Below are 14,060 nucleotides of genomic sequence, written 5' to 3' on the forward strand. Positions count from 1 at the left end.
AAAATTTTATGAATTTTACAGGGCTAAATATATATATATAATGTTAAAAATATAAAGGAAAAATTTAGGGTGATTAAAAAGCTGTAAATAATAAAATATTTTTACATGGGATCTTCTCCGCTGCGCCGTCCCTAGTGCCGATGCTCTCCAGAGCTTCACGGAGATTCATCAAGCGCTCCTCCTTCGGAACCGTTGCTCATTGCTCCGACCACGTCGATCTCCCGACAAGGCATCGGAGGTCCGAGCGGAAGCCTCTGGTGACTGGCATCAACGAGCTCAAGCACCGCGCCAGGCTACAGAGGAAGACGAGGCAGGATGTGCGTGAGATCCCCCTTCGCGCACCTGAAAATGGCCTCTTGGTTAAATCTCTGATATCTGTTGCTCATTCTGTTCTTTCCGCTCGATCAAAGGTCTTATCTTGCGTTTCTAAGATCGTTGGCATCATTCCCTGTTCATGTTTGCAGGTTTGTGCCCTAGAATTCCAATTCAAAACTTGCTCTTTTTGTGAGAATTAAAGCTGAATTGTTTCACCTTTTTGGTGTAGATTGTGTGGAGAGGTTCATGTGGGGGAGTTTCCCCATCGGATTCGAAGCTGTGAGGTGGCCGGAAGTCATAGTTGGGGGAGAGGAGGAATTGAGCATGTCCTTCCTCTTGTGGAATCCTTTCATCTCTATGATCGAGTGGGCAGGGCTGTGTCGCATGAGGAGCGGCTTCTTGTTGATAGGATCCCCGCCATTGTTGAGCTTTGTGTGCAAGCTGGTGTTGATGTTCCTGAATATCCAACAAAGAGACGTGTTATTCCGGTCTATAACATTGCTGGAAAAATGATAGATTTTGAGAAGAAGTTTCCAAGAGATTACTCCAGTGGTAAGGACATTGAACCATTTGGATTTTGGAAAAGAAACAAGAAGGATGGGCATAGCATTCTGCAGCCATTTCCAATTGATGCTGATCTCAAAGGTTTGTCATTTTTATTTTCTTATGGTATTGCTATGATTTTTATGAATGCAGTTAGCAATGTCGAACATTTCTCTTTGCCTTAGATCATTTGCATTGGTTCATATGTTAGGCAGAATGTAGGAAAACAGAATGTGATTGTCTTGGCCAAAGGCTGGTCTTTTCTGATTGAATTTACTCTTTTGAATTTTTGTTATTGTGTTGTTTGAAGTGCTGAGAGGATGGAATAGAAATGTTGAACCTTTCTTCATGTCTTAGATTATTGGCATTGGTTTATATGCTACTGAAAATACTCATCATTTGAAAGTTAATTACGTGTTGATGAAGTTGATGAAGAAACTGGTAAAATTTCTTGTTCAAATGCAATGACTTTCCATCAATTGTAACATTTCATAAGAAATTATAGCTTAGAAACATTTCTTTGAGTATTTGTTTTGTGGCAATTCACATTTTATCTTCCACATCAGATTCGTTGCTTGTGCTGAAGTTCATGACATTTCAGTGCATATCTTCAACATCCACTTCAAACTAAGGACATTGTGCATCTAGGCCTTAGTAAACATCAAGTTCATGATATACACATAAGAGGCTTATAATTATTCATTTCATTTACATATATGTTATGTATATATATATATGTCAATTTGCTGCCCTTTTGAGTCTTTGGAAACTTTTTTAGAAGATTTGTAAATTGCACTCTATATAGATATAGCAGAACAAGGCATGGAAGCATGGGAAACAATGAGATCAGGTGCTATAAAGCTCATGAAGAAATACGCTGTACAGACATGCGGGTACTGCCCGGAGGTCCAAGTCGGCCCCAAGGGGTCACCGGGCAAGGATTTGTCAGGCATTCAAGCACCAGATGAGGGATGGCCAACATGCATGGCAGGAAGCTACCATAGACAATCTTGTGCCACCAGTATATGTATGGCACATTCCTGAAAGCAGTCACCAACTTATCAATGAACTTAAGAAGTACTATGGCAAGTTGCCTGCAGCCGTTGAGCTGTTTTCTCAGGCCGGAGCTGCTGTCGGCGCGAACTACGCTGAGGTGATGAGGGGAGATGTTACAGTCCCGGATTTGAGTGAAGAGAAATGGGTTGTGTGATTTACTATTTACATGTAAACATCCGAGACATGTAATTGTTAGATGTAAACCAAACATATATAATTTAATTTTTGTTATTCATAAACTCTTTGATGTCATGAGTTTTGTTCTGCAATGTCTAAATGTGCATCTTGGTTAATGGTGGTTGTCATTTTTTTTAGTTCTTTTGAATAAAAAGCTGGAAATTCTTGAATGTGTTTTTAGTTTATCAAGTTCCAAATAGAAATCATAAGAAGAGATACTGCATTTTTGTCTCTTTTTTTGCTGTTTTATTTTCTGAAAAAGAAAACTGGATATTCTTTGAATGTTTCAAGCTGTGTGATGTTCAACTCAATAAAAATCTTGCTTTGTTCTTGTTCTTTAGTGCTTTAAAGGAATTTTTCTTTAAATATAATGACAAAGTTTACAAAATTTTGGTGAAATTTGGAGCGTACATTTGGCCGGGGAACAACTGGAAAAATTCATGAGATTTGAACATCAAATCTTTTAGACATCAAGTTGATATCCCATCAATCATATAAGAACTTTTCTTAAATTCTTATCTAATTTTGTTGTACTTCCATGTTTTATTTTCAAAATTTCAACAATCTAATTATAAATCTGGTTTTTAATATATATTTCCTTTTGGATTGCAAATTTGTAATTTAAATTTTGACAAGGGGTTTGCACGTAAAAAAAACCCCTCTTTGTTCTTTAGCGCACGTGTTGACATGGTTTTATTTTTATGATATAACTTTATTTTTTAAAAATAATAAAACTATAAATCAAATAAACCATCGAGAATACTTGGAAAACTTCCAAGAAAAAAATTAATTTATATTATTATTATTATTATTATTATTATTATTAAACAACTATTACTCAATGTATTGGATTAGTAATTAAAATAATGAATGAGTAGACTATGATCGAATTTTTGAGTCCATAGTAAACACTGTAGTATATTTACGATTCATTGAGTTGTCACTCTAATCATCTTATGTGAGTCTAATAATAAATCACGGTTTATTGGATCTCAACTCTAATCGTCTCGCATGTGAGTCTGGACAATAAATTATGATTTATTGGATCATTACTCTAATCGTCTCATGTATGATCTGACAAAAAATCTCTAAAAATATCGATTAAAATTATAGTAATTGGTATACTATTATACATGTCTATACATAATGTTTTTGTTAAAAAAAAAATCATTAGAGTTCTATAAATGAAAAGGTCATTAAAGGTGGTAGTGTAATAAATAAAGACCATACATCCCTTGCTTGTTTGCAGCAAAAAGAGATAGACATCCAAAAAGAAGAGGTGAGGGAGATCACATGAAAAAAATGGAATAATGGAAGTGTGTGAAGTTGAAGCTTTGGTTTCTTTACTTTTAGCTTACACTGTACAAAGTCTGATCACTGAGTGAGAGTGCTCAAGAAAGAGAAGAAGATGTTATGCTCTTCTTCTTATTGCCTCTTTCTCACCAATGCTTCTCACTGCCCTCACAGCCCTAGAAAGTATTACCCCAAGGTATATGTGATCTTCTCTTTTCATTTCAAATGTTTATTTGTTTGTTTGTTTGTTTGTTTGTTTGGTGATTTTGTGTTTGTTGATGGTGGTTTAACAGGTATTTGATGAATGTTTTGTTTGTAAATTTTGTTGTTTTTTCTTTGCAAATTTTTGATGGATCTCTTGTTTGTAAATGTACATTAATTTTTTCATTTTTGTTTTGGGGTGTTTGGTTGTGCTCATGCATCTCTGTTTTTCTTCTTTGAGGACAAGATTTTTTTTTTCTTATATATAAAAACCTAATCTTACTCAGACTCATATGCACTCTCAAATCATACTTTATTTAAACTCATAATATTGGAAAACCTTTGAGTTATACATCAACATAGTGACGATAGGTATGTTTTGGGGGTTTTAGGGTTTTTATGGAGATATTTTTTTGAGTGCTTCTTTTTTCAAACTTTTTTTTTTAATTTGCTTCATCTCTTACTTTTAATTCTGTTGAATTTTGGTCTTTGTTTATCATTGCAGGTTCCGAGTGGAGTTAAATTTGGACAATCATGGTCAACTATAATTGCTAATGTTTCTAAAAGCTCTCCTTGGCATAAGGAGAAATCAGCATTGTACAAGAAGGTTTATATTTGTTTTAATGTTCTTGCTAAGTCAATGTTACCGACATCATCATATGCCTTGTGACGGATGTTACGGTAAACAAATAATCATATTGATTAGGTTTAGGATTTTGTATAAGAGATAAATTAAATAATCCTGTATCAAATAAAAAAGAGAAAATTATGTGGGATGAACTTAATTGTCCTACTTCGAATAGTAGTATCTTGTTCTTTTCGTAGGGTAAGACCGTGAGGTTCAATATGGGATATGGGTCAGATCTGACAATTTCTCACATGAGCTGCTTAAACTAAAATTAGATTGATTCAATTCTCTATTTCTATACAAAACAATATAAAAACAGTTTGATTTGTTTAAATATTAAAATATGAGTTCTTACTTGAATTAGAATCAGACTCGTGTATTCTCTATTCTATGTAAACAAATGAATTAGACAAGATGAGTAAATTTGGAGTAAAGAGCAAATGGAGGTAAAGTTTTTCACTCTATGTTTGTTTACTACATGCACTAATCTTCCACTGCAACTTCTTGTAAGCTACTTCTTTCAGGAACTAGTTAACATGTAGAAGTTCAGTTAATTGAATTACTGTCAAGTGTCAATCAATGATTTGTTAAACATTTTTTTTTCCTTGCTGATTGGTGTTGATGTTAGAATTCCAAGCAAGATTTTGCAATGCAAACAATGCTGAAAGACGACTCAGTTATAAAGACAGTAGAAGAAGATGCTGAAAATCTTGGTATTTTCACTGTGGATCCATCACTGTTACCGTACAAGGTTCACTTTACTTATAGATCCGAAAGATACACTGAGCAGAAGGCTTTGATTGAAAAACATGAAGGAAGTCTTGAAGAATTCTCTCAAGGTTGGAATTTTTACTGCTTTTTACTGATCATTTAGCTTTAGTTTCAATAAATGATAATCTTAGTATTAAGATAGTTGTTATTATAATTTTTTCATCTCAATCCTTTTCAGGTTATTTGAAATTTGGATTAAACAGAGAGGGAAACAGTGTAGTATACAGAGAATGGGCTCCTGCAGCACTGTGAGCTTGCAAATTACTAAGTTTTACAGCTTTGTTTTTTATCCATTACTATACATAGTTCACGTTGTATTTCTTTGGAGCAGAGAAGCACAACTTGTTGGTGAATTCAATGGATGGAATGGTTCTAAACACAAGATGCAAAGAAATGAATTCGGTGTGTGGACAATAAGAATCCCCGATGAAGGTGACAAGCCATCAATTCCTCATAACTCAAAGGTTAAATTCAGGTTCAAGCATGGCAATGGTGTATGGGTGGACAGAATTCCTGCCTGGATTAGATATGCAACTGTTGAACCCAATAGTTTTGGAGCTGCATATGATGGAGTTTACTGGGATCCTCCACCTTCAGAAAGGTCCTAATTCTGTCTTAAATTAAACTCCTGTCTTACTTTACTGCTAAGCATTTGTTGTCGATTGCTTATTTTCATTTTTTGCAGATATGAGTTTAAATATCCTCGTCCTCCCAAACCGGCTGCTCCACGCATATACGAGGCTCATGTAGGAATGAGTAGTGCAGAGCCACGCATAAACTCATATAGAGAATTTGCCGATGATGTTCTCCCTCGAATTAAAGCGAATAACTATAATGCAGTTCAGCTGATGGCTATAATGGAGCATTCTTATTATGCATCATTTGGGTATCATGTCACAAACTTTTTCGCTGCCAGCAGCAGATCAGGAACACCTGAGGATCTCAAATATCTCATTGACAAAGCTCATAGTTTAGGACTGAGAGTTCTTATGGATGTTGTCCACAGTCATGCAAGCAACAATCACACTGATGGTCTTAATGGTTTTGATGTTGGACAAGGTACAGAGGAATCTTACTTTCATACCGGGGAGAGGGGCTATCATAAATTATGGGATAGTCGACTTTTTAATTATGCTAATTGGGAAGTCTTAAGGTTTTTACTGTCAAACGTGAGATGGTGGCTTGAAGAGTTCATGTTTGATGGTTTTCGATTTGATGGAGTTACTTCAATGCTGTATCATCATCACGGAATCAACACAGCCTTCTCCGGAAAGTATGACGAGTATTTCAGTGAGGCAACTGATGTTGATGCTGTTGTTTATATGATGTTGGCTAATTCTTTGGTGCATAGCCTCTTGCCTGATGCTACTGTTGTCGCTGAAGATGTTTCTGGCATGCCGGGCCTTTGTCGCCCAGTTAATGAAGGCGGTGTTGGTTTTGATTACAGATTGGCCATGGGCATTCCTGACATGTGGATCAACTACTTGAAAAACAAAAAGGATACTGATTGGTCAATGAAAGAAATTGCACACACTTTAACAAACCGCAGATACACTGAGAAGAGTGTTGCATATGCTGAGAGTCATGATCAGGTAGACTTTTGTTGTGCTTTGTTAATGAAGTTAATTGAAGTACTTTATATATAGTTTATATTTGTTTGTTTTCACAGGCAATTGTCGGAGACAAGACCATTACCTTTCTGCTAATGGATAAGGAAATGTATTCTGGTATGTCTGATTTAGAACCAGCTTCAGCGGTTGTTAAAGAGGAAATGCACTTCACAAGGTTCGTGACATGAAATTCATTACTTTATCTCTATTTGGAATAGCATGCAATCCTGTTATAATACAGTAATTGTTATTTTGACAGATGATTCACTTCATAACATTTGCGCTTGGTGGTGAAGGCTATCTAAATTTCATGGGGAATGAGGTAATGGTGAAACGAATTATGAATAATAATATATCAATGTCCAGCATTTAGAATATCTATCTTCTTGTGACATATCATCATTGTAGTTTGGTCATCCCGAATGGATCGACTTTCCAAGAGAAGGTAATGATTGGAGCTATGATATGTGTAGGAGGCAGTGGGACCTTGTTGATACCGATCACTTAAGATACAAGGTCAGTGCACTCGTTCTAGTTATGTTAATATGTATTGTTTTATCTTCATATTATAAAATGATGATATTTTCTTCTTTGATGGAATAATGTCCAGCACATGAACGCTTTTGACAGAGCCATGAATTTGCTCGATGATAGATTTTCATTTATTGCATCAACAAAACAAATTGTGAGCAGCACCAATGAAGAGGACAAGGTATATATATATATATCATTCATAGAGTACTCTGTTCTGCGAATTCTGTGAAATTTATTGAAGAATCTCTGTACTGCATATTGATACATGTTAACTTATTTTTTGCTGTTCAGGTAATTGTTTTTGAACGCGGCGATCTTGTTTTCATCTTCAATTTCCATCCTGAAAATTCTTATGATGGGTAAATACTATTATCTTCTCGAAAAAATTACTGAAAAAAGATTTCAAAAGACTCACGTTGTTCGGCTTTCGATCTTTAACATGTAGGTATAAGGTTGGTTGTGACTTGCCTGGAAAGTATAGAATTGCTTTGGACAGTGATGCTTTTGAATTTGGTGGTCAGGGAAGAGTAAGTCACATTTTTATGATCATAACCATATTCTCTTCTCGATTTGTAATAACATCAAAAGCTCTCATGTTGCAGGTCATTCATGATGTGGATCATTTTACATCACCAGAGGGTATACCTGGAGTTCCAGAGACGAATTTCAACAACCGGCCAAACTCTTTCAAAATTTCAATCCCCTCGCACACTTGTTTGGTACTATACTTAAGTTGACAGGAAGAGAAACCCAGTCATTTTTATTTTTTTATTTTTATTTTTATTTTTCCAGTTACCATACGTTGTACTATTAGTTACTCTAACATCCTCCCTTGTTAAACTCAGGTGTTTTTTAAAGTTCAAGAGGATTCGCTTGAAGAGGACGACACAGAGGACATTGTCGATGAGAAGGAGGATCCAATGCAAGCCCAAGAGGCCATAACTGCTGCAGAAGCAAAGGAGGATCTCATCGGAGTTACAGAGGTCATAACTGCTGCAGCCGCGGAGGAGGATCTCGTCGGAGTTATAGCAACCATAGCTGCTACTGAAGATTTTCCAGTGGCTAACAATGAGACGGCAGCGATCGATGAGGCAGAAGAAGGTGAAGACGCAATCGATGATGATTAGAGAAATCACCGGAATGTAATTGCTAGTATTGTCTGCAATAAAAGTATGAATGTAAATAGTGAGAATTGCTTCCCTTGTTGTGTATTTGATCTTGAATGCTGGCTTGTAGAAACTGAACCTATAGAACTGTGTATGAAGTTTTTTTCCCCACAAATTTTGATGTTTTAACTTTGAATATATATATATATATATATATATACACAGAGAGAAAAACATCCACTGCGGACGTTGAGCATGGTGGCAATTAAGATGCTATAGTGAGACATGAGTTTATTAGTTTAGATTTTGTTGTTAAATTGATTGTTCTAGGTGTAATAGAAATAGGGTTAAACGGTTAAATATTATGTACAAATTGATTGAATGGTTTAGATCAAAACATTGTATATCCCATTTTTAACTGTACTACTATTTATATGCATAATCCAAGAAGGATTAAAAATCTGATTTTTTTTTCAAAATTTAATTTTTCAATAATATTGATGCTTTAGAGGGATTATATACACGCACAAGCTCGTGCCATCTTCAAACTTTCATCATTAATAGTTAAGTTAAAATCCAACGGCCTTCATAATAGCCTATACGGCACAAAAAAAATCTCATCAAAATAATACTATAGAACTAAATAATATCAATATACTTATAAATAATAGCATAGTAAAAATTAAAATATATAATATTTTAATCTGAACCAAAATTATAATAGTAATTCAATCAATCTATCGTCAACAACGGTGATGATAATAGTCTACAATGGAAAAAATTCTCATCAAAACACTGTTGTTAATGAAAGATCAGTGAAGGTCAAGTAATTTCGCCTTTTTTCGGGGGTTTTATGTTAAAAGAAAGAAACACGTGCATATTTGCCGGCCTTGCTTCAGTTCGCCCCCAACGCACGCCTCCCGCTTTTGAAATCAGATCGATCTCTTTCTCTCGCGCTCGTTGGCCGGAAATGGCGAAGGTGCTCCAAGGGCAGAGCTTGCCGGCCGACGTGGTGCAGTTAATCGAGCAGCTGGAGCGGCACTGCCTTGCCGCCGATGGCTCCCTTGTCTCCAAGTCATCCCACTCCGACCTTCAGCTCGTATTCTCTTCGTCCCTGGACCCTGGCCCTTTTTTTTTTTCTTTCTTTTTGTTTGTGTGTCTTTCTTTGATTGATCTCCATTCTCTGCACCATTGCTTCGATTTTGACTCTAGGCCAGGGAGGAGATGTCCAGAGAAAGAACCCGCTATTTGGAAGCCATGGTATTCTTTATCTTTCTCGTTGTTCTTCTTGATTTCCACTTTTAGGGTTGGATTTTTGTTTTTTTTGTTTGATTTCTTTCAAACCTGGTTTGGTGAAGATCGAGCTATAAGAATGAGAGAAAAAAGGGTATTCTTGAGATATATTTTCGTTGGTTATTCAACCAGACCCAATTAGGAGATTTAATTTCTTGTTTTTCTTTGTTCCGCTGTGAATTACTCTATGTTTTCTCTTATTGTTGATCTTTCTGGCTTTTATGGATAATTTCTTGTTTTCTTTGTGTCTAACTTAATTGGGTGAAGATAAAGCGAAAAGAAAGAGAGAAAATGGGAAATTTTTGACGACACTCAAATTTTTGTTCGTTTTCTGTTGTATTTTACGCCATCTTTTTCTCTAATTGAAAACTTGTTGGGATATATGTTTAAAGGGAGTTTGAGTTTTGTGACCAAGTTCTCAAACTTCATGTGTGGTTTTGTAGGCGGTTTACTGTGAAGCATTAGCAATGGTTGAAGAATATCAGCAATCCATGTCTTCTGCGAATCTTGGGAGTGGCAGAGATTACTCTCAACAAGGGCTTAAGTGCTCCTCTCAGGTTCTGATTCCTTGTGATCTGTTTTGAATTTGATTTCAATACCAAAGCAAAGGTAGTATCTTGTGCTGAAATTTTTAGGGGAGAATGTATTGTTTAAAATTTTATGGGCAAATGTCTTCATTATCTTAAAAAATTTCATGGGCAACAACTGATTTAGTTTTGGTCCTAACTTGATCAATGTTACAAAAGCCTTCTGTGGTATTCATATATGATTATAAAATATTCTGTAGAATTTATAGATTGCATCACTTGGACATGTTCTTTCACTGTATGAAGTTAGAATATCTAAATATGGGGTTTTGACTAACAGCATGAACTTTGATGCTTTCAATGCTTTGCGTTTTTTTTCCTTGTGCTGAGGATTAGTTTGACATGCTCAGCTACTTTCAGGTATATGAGGCTCTGGAGCATCGCCTGGTTGTTGCTGAGGCGGCTCAAAGATTGAGACTACCACTTATTTCTAAAGATGGCGAAATTCATGAAGAAGAAATAGAGAAATGGAGTACGATGTCGAGCTCTCTTGATAGTAGTATCACACTCAGCTCGAGCTCCAACTCGACCAGTTATGTAAATAGTAATGCCAGTATGCTAAGTGGTGCTCCTTCGGCTAACAATTCTGATGTTGTTGAACTTGGTGTTGGCGGTGTACCCAATTGTTTTCTGGGAATAACGTCTAGTTATTTATGGCAAGTACAGCAACAACAACCCGCTCTGGATGTGGTACCTAAGTTCAGATTGCTTATTTCGTAGCTAGGTCTTGTTTTTTTCAAAAAAATTTAATTCACATTTTCAGAACCAATGTAGTGCAAACCATATTCATAAGAAAGTTCATGAAAAGTTTTTGTCATTGTAGGACATGATAGAGTATCAGAGGTCTGTTGTCCGGGAGATTGAGTCTCGATTAGAAGCAAAATGTGACACATTGGCTGATGTATTTGCAATGGATGAAATTGGTTGGTAATCTCTCTCTGTCTCTCTCTCTTCTTCTTCTTCTTCTTCTTCGTCCTTTTTTTTTTCTGGCTGAATGCATAAGTTAGTCAACACGTGGAATATGGAACTGATTCTCAAATAAATTCCTCTGTCATCAGATTCATCTTCAATTAGTCATATATCAACTGCTCGACTTCCAGAAAGGTGAACTTTTTCCCAGTTGTGTGTTATTTTTTTCTCTTGTGGCAGTAGTAATGTAGAATTAAGCTATAAATAACATGCATAAGCTGAGCTTTATGGGAAGAGACCTAGTTGCTTGGTAACGTTGGGTTGGTTGAAGCCCTAGTTAATTCTTTGCAAATTTACTTTATTTACTCTTTGCCTTCATGTGAACAGGGTAAAATTAATCATTGAAGAGATCGAAAGGGAAGAGGCAGTTTTGCTTGAGGATCTCAATTCAATGGATAGAAAATTTGCTGAACACTATAATGTATGTTCGCAGAAAGCATATAAATTCCTCTACTTCTTCATTTATTTTTGTATAGAAATTCAAATTTGCTGTGAAGAGTATACATACTTTCCCTTGCTGATGGCGGTGTCTGTTTATGTTGTGCTTAACTGAGTTTTCTTTTTTTGTTCTTTCGTATAAGGTTCTTGAGCAAATCCTTGGGGTGCTGATCAAGTTTGTAAAGGATCTAAAACTGCAGCACCAGCATGAATTTGTAAGCATGTTAGCCTGCCTAGTTTTGGCAATTGTTTTATTCAAAATTGATGTATATGCTCATTTATTATTGTTTACAGAGTTTTACAACATTATGGTAACAACTTTTATATGCTATTCTTACATGGAATAGGATAAGTTGAGGAAAACCTGGCTTTGCAAACGGTGTCAAACAATGAATGCCAAACTAAGGTTTGTTTATATATATGTATATTTGACAAATTAGACACATGCCTGCCTTTTTCTTCAGTTCATCTTTTTATGCTTGAGGAATATCCGAGTGATTCATGATAGGTATAAATTGTTTCCTTAATTGCCTAAGTCATACTTGTTTCAGTTTAATGGTTTAATCATTTAAAGGATCTGATAGAAGACTTGTGACATTATTATGAGTTCTGCTACTCTCATGTAATCTATCAGTAGCTTTGTTCTTAATTAGCTCAATTTTCCTGCGCCTATTTTACCTGAAGTATTGTCATTCATGATATAATCATCCAATATGAAGTGTGTGAAAATAATGGAGCTATCATCTTACAAATTTGTGTAGAAATCAGATGTCTCTTGCTTTTAATGAACACATTTAGCTTCATGTAAAAGAATGAACAAGTAGTGAGACATGGCTGTTCTGTGAAACTCTGTTGGAATTGTCTGGCAAAGAGTTCCATTTTCATGTTCTCTTTTGTTCCTAATCTAGTATCTCAATATGTATAACTGAACTAACTTGTTCATATTGCTTCAACAAAATAGTCTTAATAGCCATTGAACTTCTACCAACAGGGTTCTGGAGCATCTTCTCTTGCGTGATACTTACACCAAAGATTCTGTACCTGCTTTGCATAGAATACGGTACTTAATTTCTTACTCAACATGGAATATATTGTTTACATCATTGCAATGATGTTGCTTCATTTTCCATCTTTCTTATCTTTGTAGCAAGTACCTTGTGGAGGCTACAGAAGAAGCATCTATTGCTTACAACAAGGCTGTATGTTTCTATGTTCTTATGTTCTAATAATCCAGTAAATATTTGAGTTAGTACTCTAATGCCATGCTGTTCTTCTGCCAGGTTACACGTCTCCGAGAGTATCACGGTGTTGACCCACATTTTGATACCATTGCGAGACAATACCATGATATTGTAAAGGTAAATTTACCTTTTTAATCCTTTGGTTAATCCATCTTAGCTTCTTTTGATGTTCTAATTGCAAAAAGGCGACTCGCAGAAATTGGAGGGCATGCAATGGACAATCCATCAAGTTGAAATGGATCTCAAACGCTCTCTCAATCATTCTGTTTCTTAAGTTTTTGTATCTAGTCTAGTTGGCTGCATAATATCTCATTCCACTCACCGTATTTGAGGCAAATTTCTTTTACTGCATCAGGGCAGACAAGTTTCTCTTCAATCTACCCTTATGTTTGTGTCACCCATTTCTGAGTCTGATCGCATTTCAGAATACATTGGAGTGTTCTGTTCATAGAATATTTAGAAGCATCTCTGGTTTGTATTAAAAACTAGTGTTGTTTTCAGTTGTATGAGCTTGTTGTTTGTGAAGAAATGGACTCATTGATCAAACAAACAGACCAAACAGGCAATGGTGACGATGAAGATCAACCGTCTCTGAGAAAGATGGTATTCAATTAAAGTTGGCAGATGGGTGTTACTTTGAAGAAAATTGTTTGTGATAGACTGAGATTAACGTATAAGTTGTTGGGTTTCTTCTGTAGATATTGTGGATTATTGTGGTGAAATTTGTTTTATTTTATTTTATTTTTATTTTTGATTCACCAGGTGTGGCACTAAGAGCTTTATAGAGAAGATAGGATGTTTGAATTTGAAACTACTTCTTTAGGCTACTGAAATTTGTCACGTTCACCAACTCTGTAGTGTTAAAATTGTAGTGTTTTATTATTATTATTATTATTATTATTATTATTATTATTATTATTATTATTATTTAGTGCTTATTGAGAAATTGAGTGTAATTTCCCAAAAAAAAAGAGGGTATGTTGAATGTGTACTAAAACACAATAAATAAAAGAAGAAAAAAAATTTCCTTGTGACCTCCGTAGTTTCGGTATATTGTGAGTTTGCATGTAGTTTTCAAAAACAGTTTTGAAATAAGTAAAAAGAGGTCAAAATAAAATTAATTTGGATGTCTTAGATTTTATTTTATTTTATTTTGACAATTTTGGGAGAAGAAATTTAGATGGTGTTTAAGGAAGTAGTTGGAAATTAAGTGAATGTCATATTTCCAAATAAGAGGTCTTTTTACTAAAATTATAAAAATTCAAAATTAAAATATATTTGGATTTTTGAGCTAAGAT

The 14,060-nt window shown here is 35.2% G+C and overlaps 3 protein-coding genes across 3 annotated transcripts; all 3 read left to right on the forward strand.

The window, feature by feature from the left end:
* The first annotated feature begins 55 nt into the window (after positions 1–55).
* LOC120271838 (APO protein 2, chloroplastic-like) lies at positions 56–2,166 on the forward strand. Its single transcript, XM_039278518.1, has 3 exons — positions 56–464; positions 545–960; positions 1,664–2,166. The coding sequence occupies exons 1-2, from the start codon at positions 141–143 to the stop codon at positions 596–598; spliced, it is 378 nt and encodes a 125-aa protein (XP_039134452.1). The 5' UTR covers positions 56–140; the 3' UTR covers positions 599–960; positions 1,664–2,166.
* Positions 2,167–3,385: 1,219 nt separating this feature from the next.
* On the forward strand, positions 3,386–8,409 carry LOC120272050 (1,4-alpha-glucan-branching enzyme, chloroplastic/amyloplastic-like). The gene is given in 15 exon segments (XM_039278780.1): positions 3,386–3,580; positions 4,091–4,192; positions 4,842–5,052; positions 5,163–5,232; positions 5,316–5,585; positions 5,670–6,576; positions 6,654–6,744; positions 6,747–6,769; positions 6,854–6,916; positions 7,003–7,110; positions 7,205–7,306; positions 7,420–7,487; positions 7,574–7,655; positions 7,731–7,847; positions 7,974–8,409. Coding segments are annotated over 15 exon segments (2,577 nt in total). The 5' UTR covers positions 3,386–3,499; the 3' UTR covers positions 8,256–8,409.
* A 717-nt stretch (positions 8,410–9,126) lies between these two features.
* LOC120271485 (AUGMIN subunit 4) lies at positions 9,127–13,573 on the forward strand. Its single transcript, XM_039278167.1, has 13 exons — positions 9,127–9,333; positions 9,447–9,494; positions 9,971–10,084; positions 10,475–10,804; positions 10,938–11,037; positions 11,173–11,218; positions 11,411–11,504; positions 11,665–11,736; positions 11,869–11,927; positions 12,513–12,581; positions 12,669–12,720; positions 12,802–12,879; positions 12,959–13,573. Exons 1-13 carry the CDS (start codon positions 9,205–9,207, stop codon positions 13,034–13,036), a joined length of 1,269 nt encoding a protein of 422 aa, XP_039134101.1. The 5' UTR covers positions 9,127–9,204; the 3' UTR covers positions 13,037–13,573.
* Positions 13,574–14,060: the final 487 nt, after the last annotated feature.

Source organism: Dioscorea cayenensis, chromosome 11 (assembly GCF_009730915.1).
Source record: "Dioscorea cayenensis subsp. rotundata cultivar TDr96_F1 chromosome 11, TDr96_F1_v2_PseudoChromosome.rev07_lg8_w22 25.fasta, whole genome shotgun sequence".
In the NCBI taxonomy this organism is placed as follows: Eukaryota; Viridiplantae; Streptophyta; class Magnoliopsida; order Dioscoreales; family Dioscoreaceae; genus Dioscorea; species Dioscorea cayenensis.

Bases quoted from the DNA above. Each gene is read 5' to 3' on its own strand.
- LOC120271838 (XM_039278518.1), top strand. From the start codon at position 141: ATGCTCTCCAGAGCTTCACGGAGATTCATCAAGCGCTCCTCCTTCGGA. The intron at 465-544 runs GTTTGTGCCCTA...TTTTTGGTGTAG, and splicing joins TTCCCTGTTCATGTTTGCAG to ATTGTGTGGAGAGGTTCATG.
- LOC120271485 (XM_039278167.1), top strand. From the start codon at position 9,205: ATGGCGAAGGTGCTCCAAGGGCAGAGCTTGCCGGCCGACGTGGTGCAG. The intron at 11,505-11,664 runs GTATGTTCGCAG...CTTTCGTATAAG, and splicing joins AATTTGCTGAACACTATAAT to GTTCTTGAGCAAATCCTTGG. The intron at 12,721-12,801 runs GTATGTTTCTAT...TTCTTCTGCCAG, and splicing joins CTATTGCTTACAACAAGGCT to GTTACACGTCTCCGAGAGTA.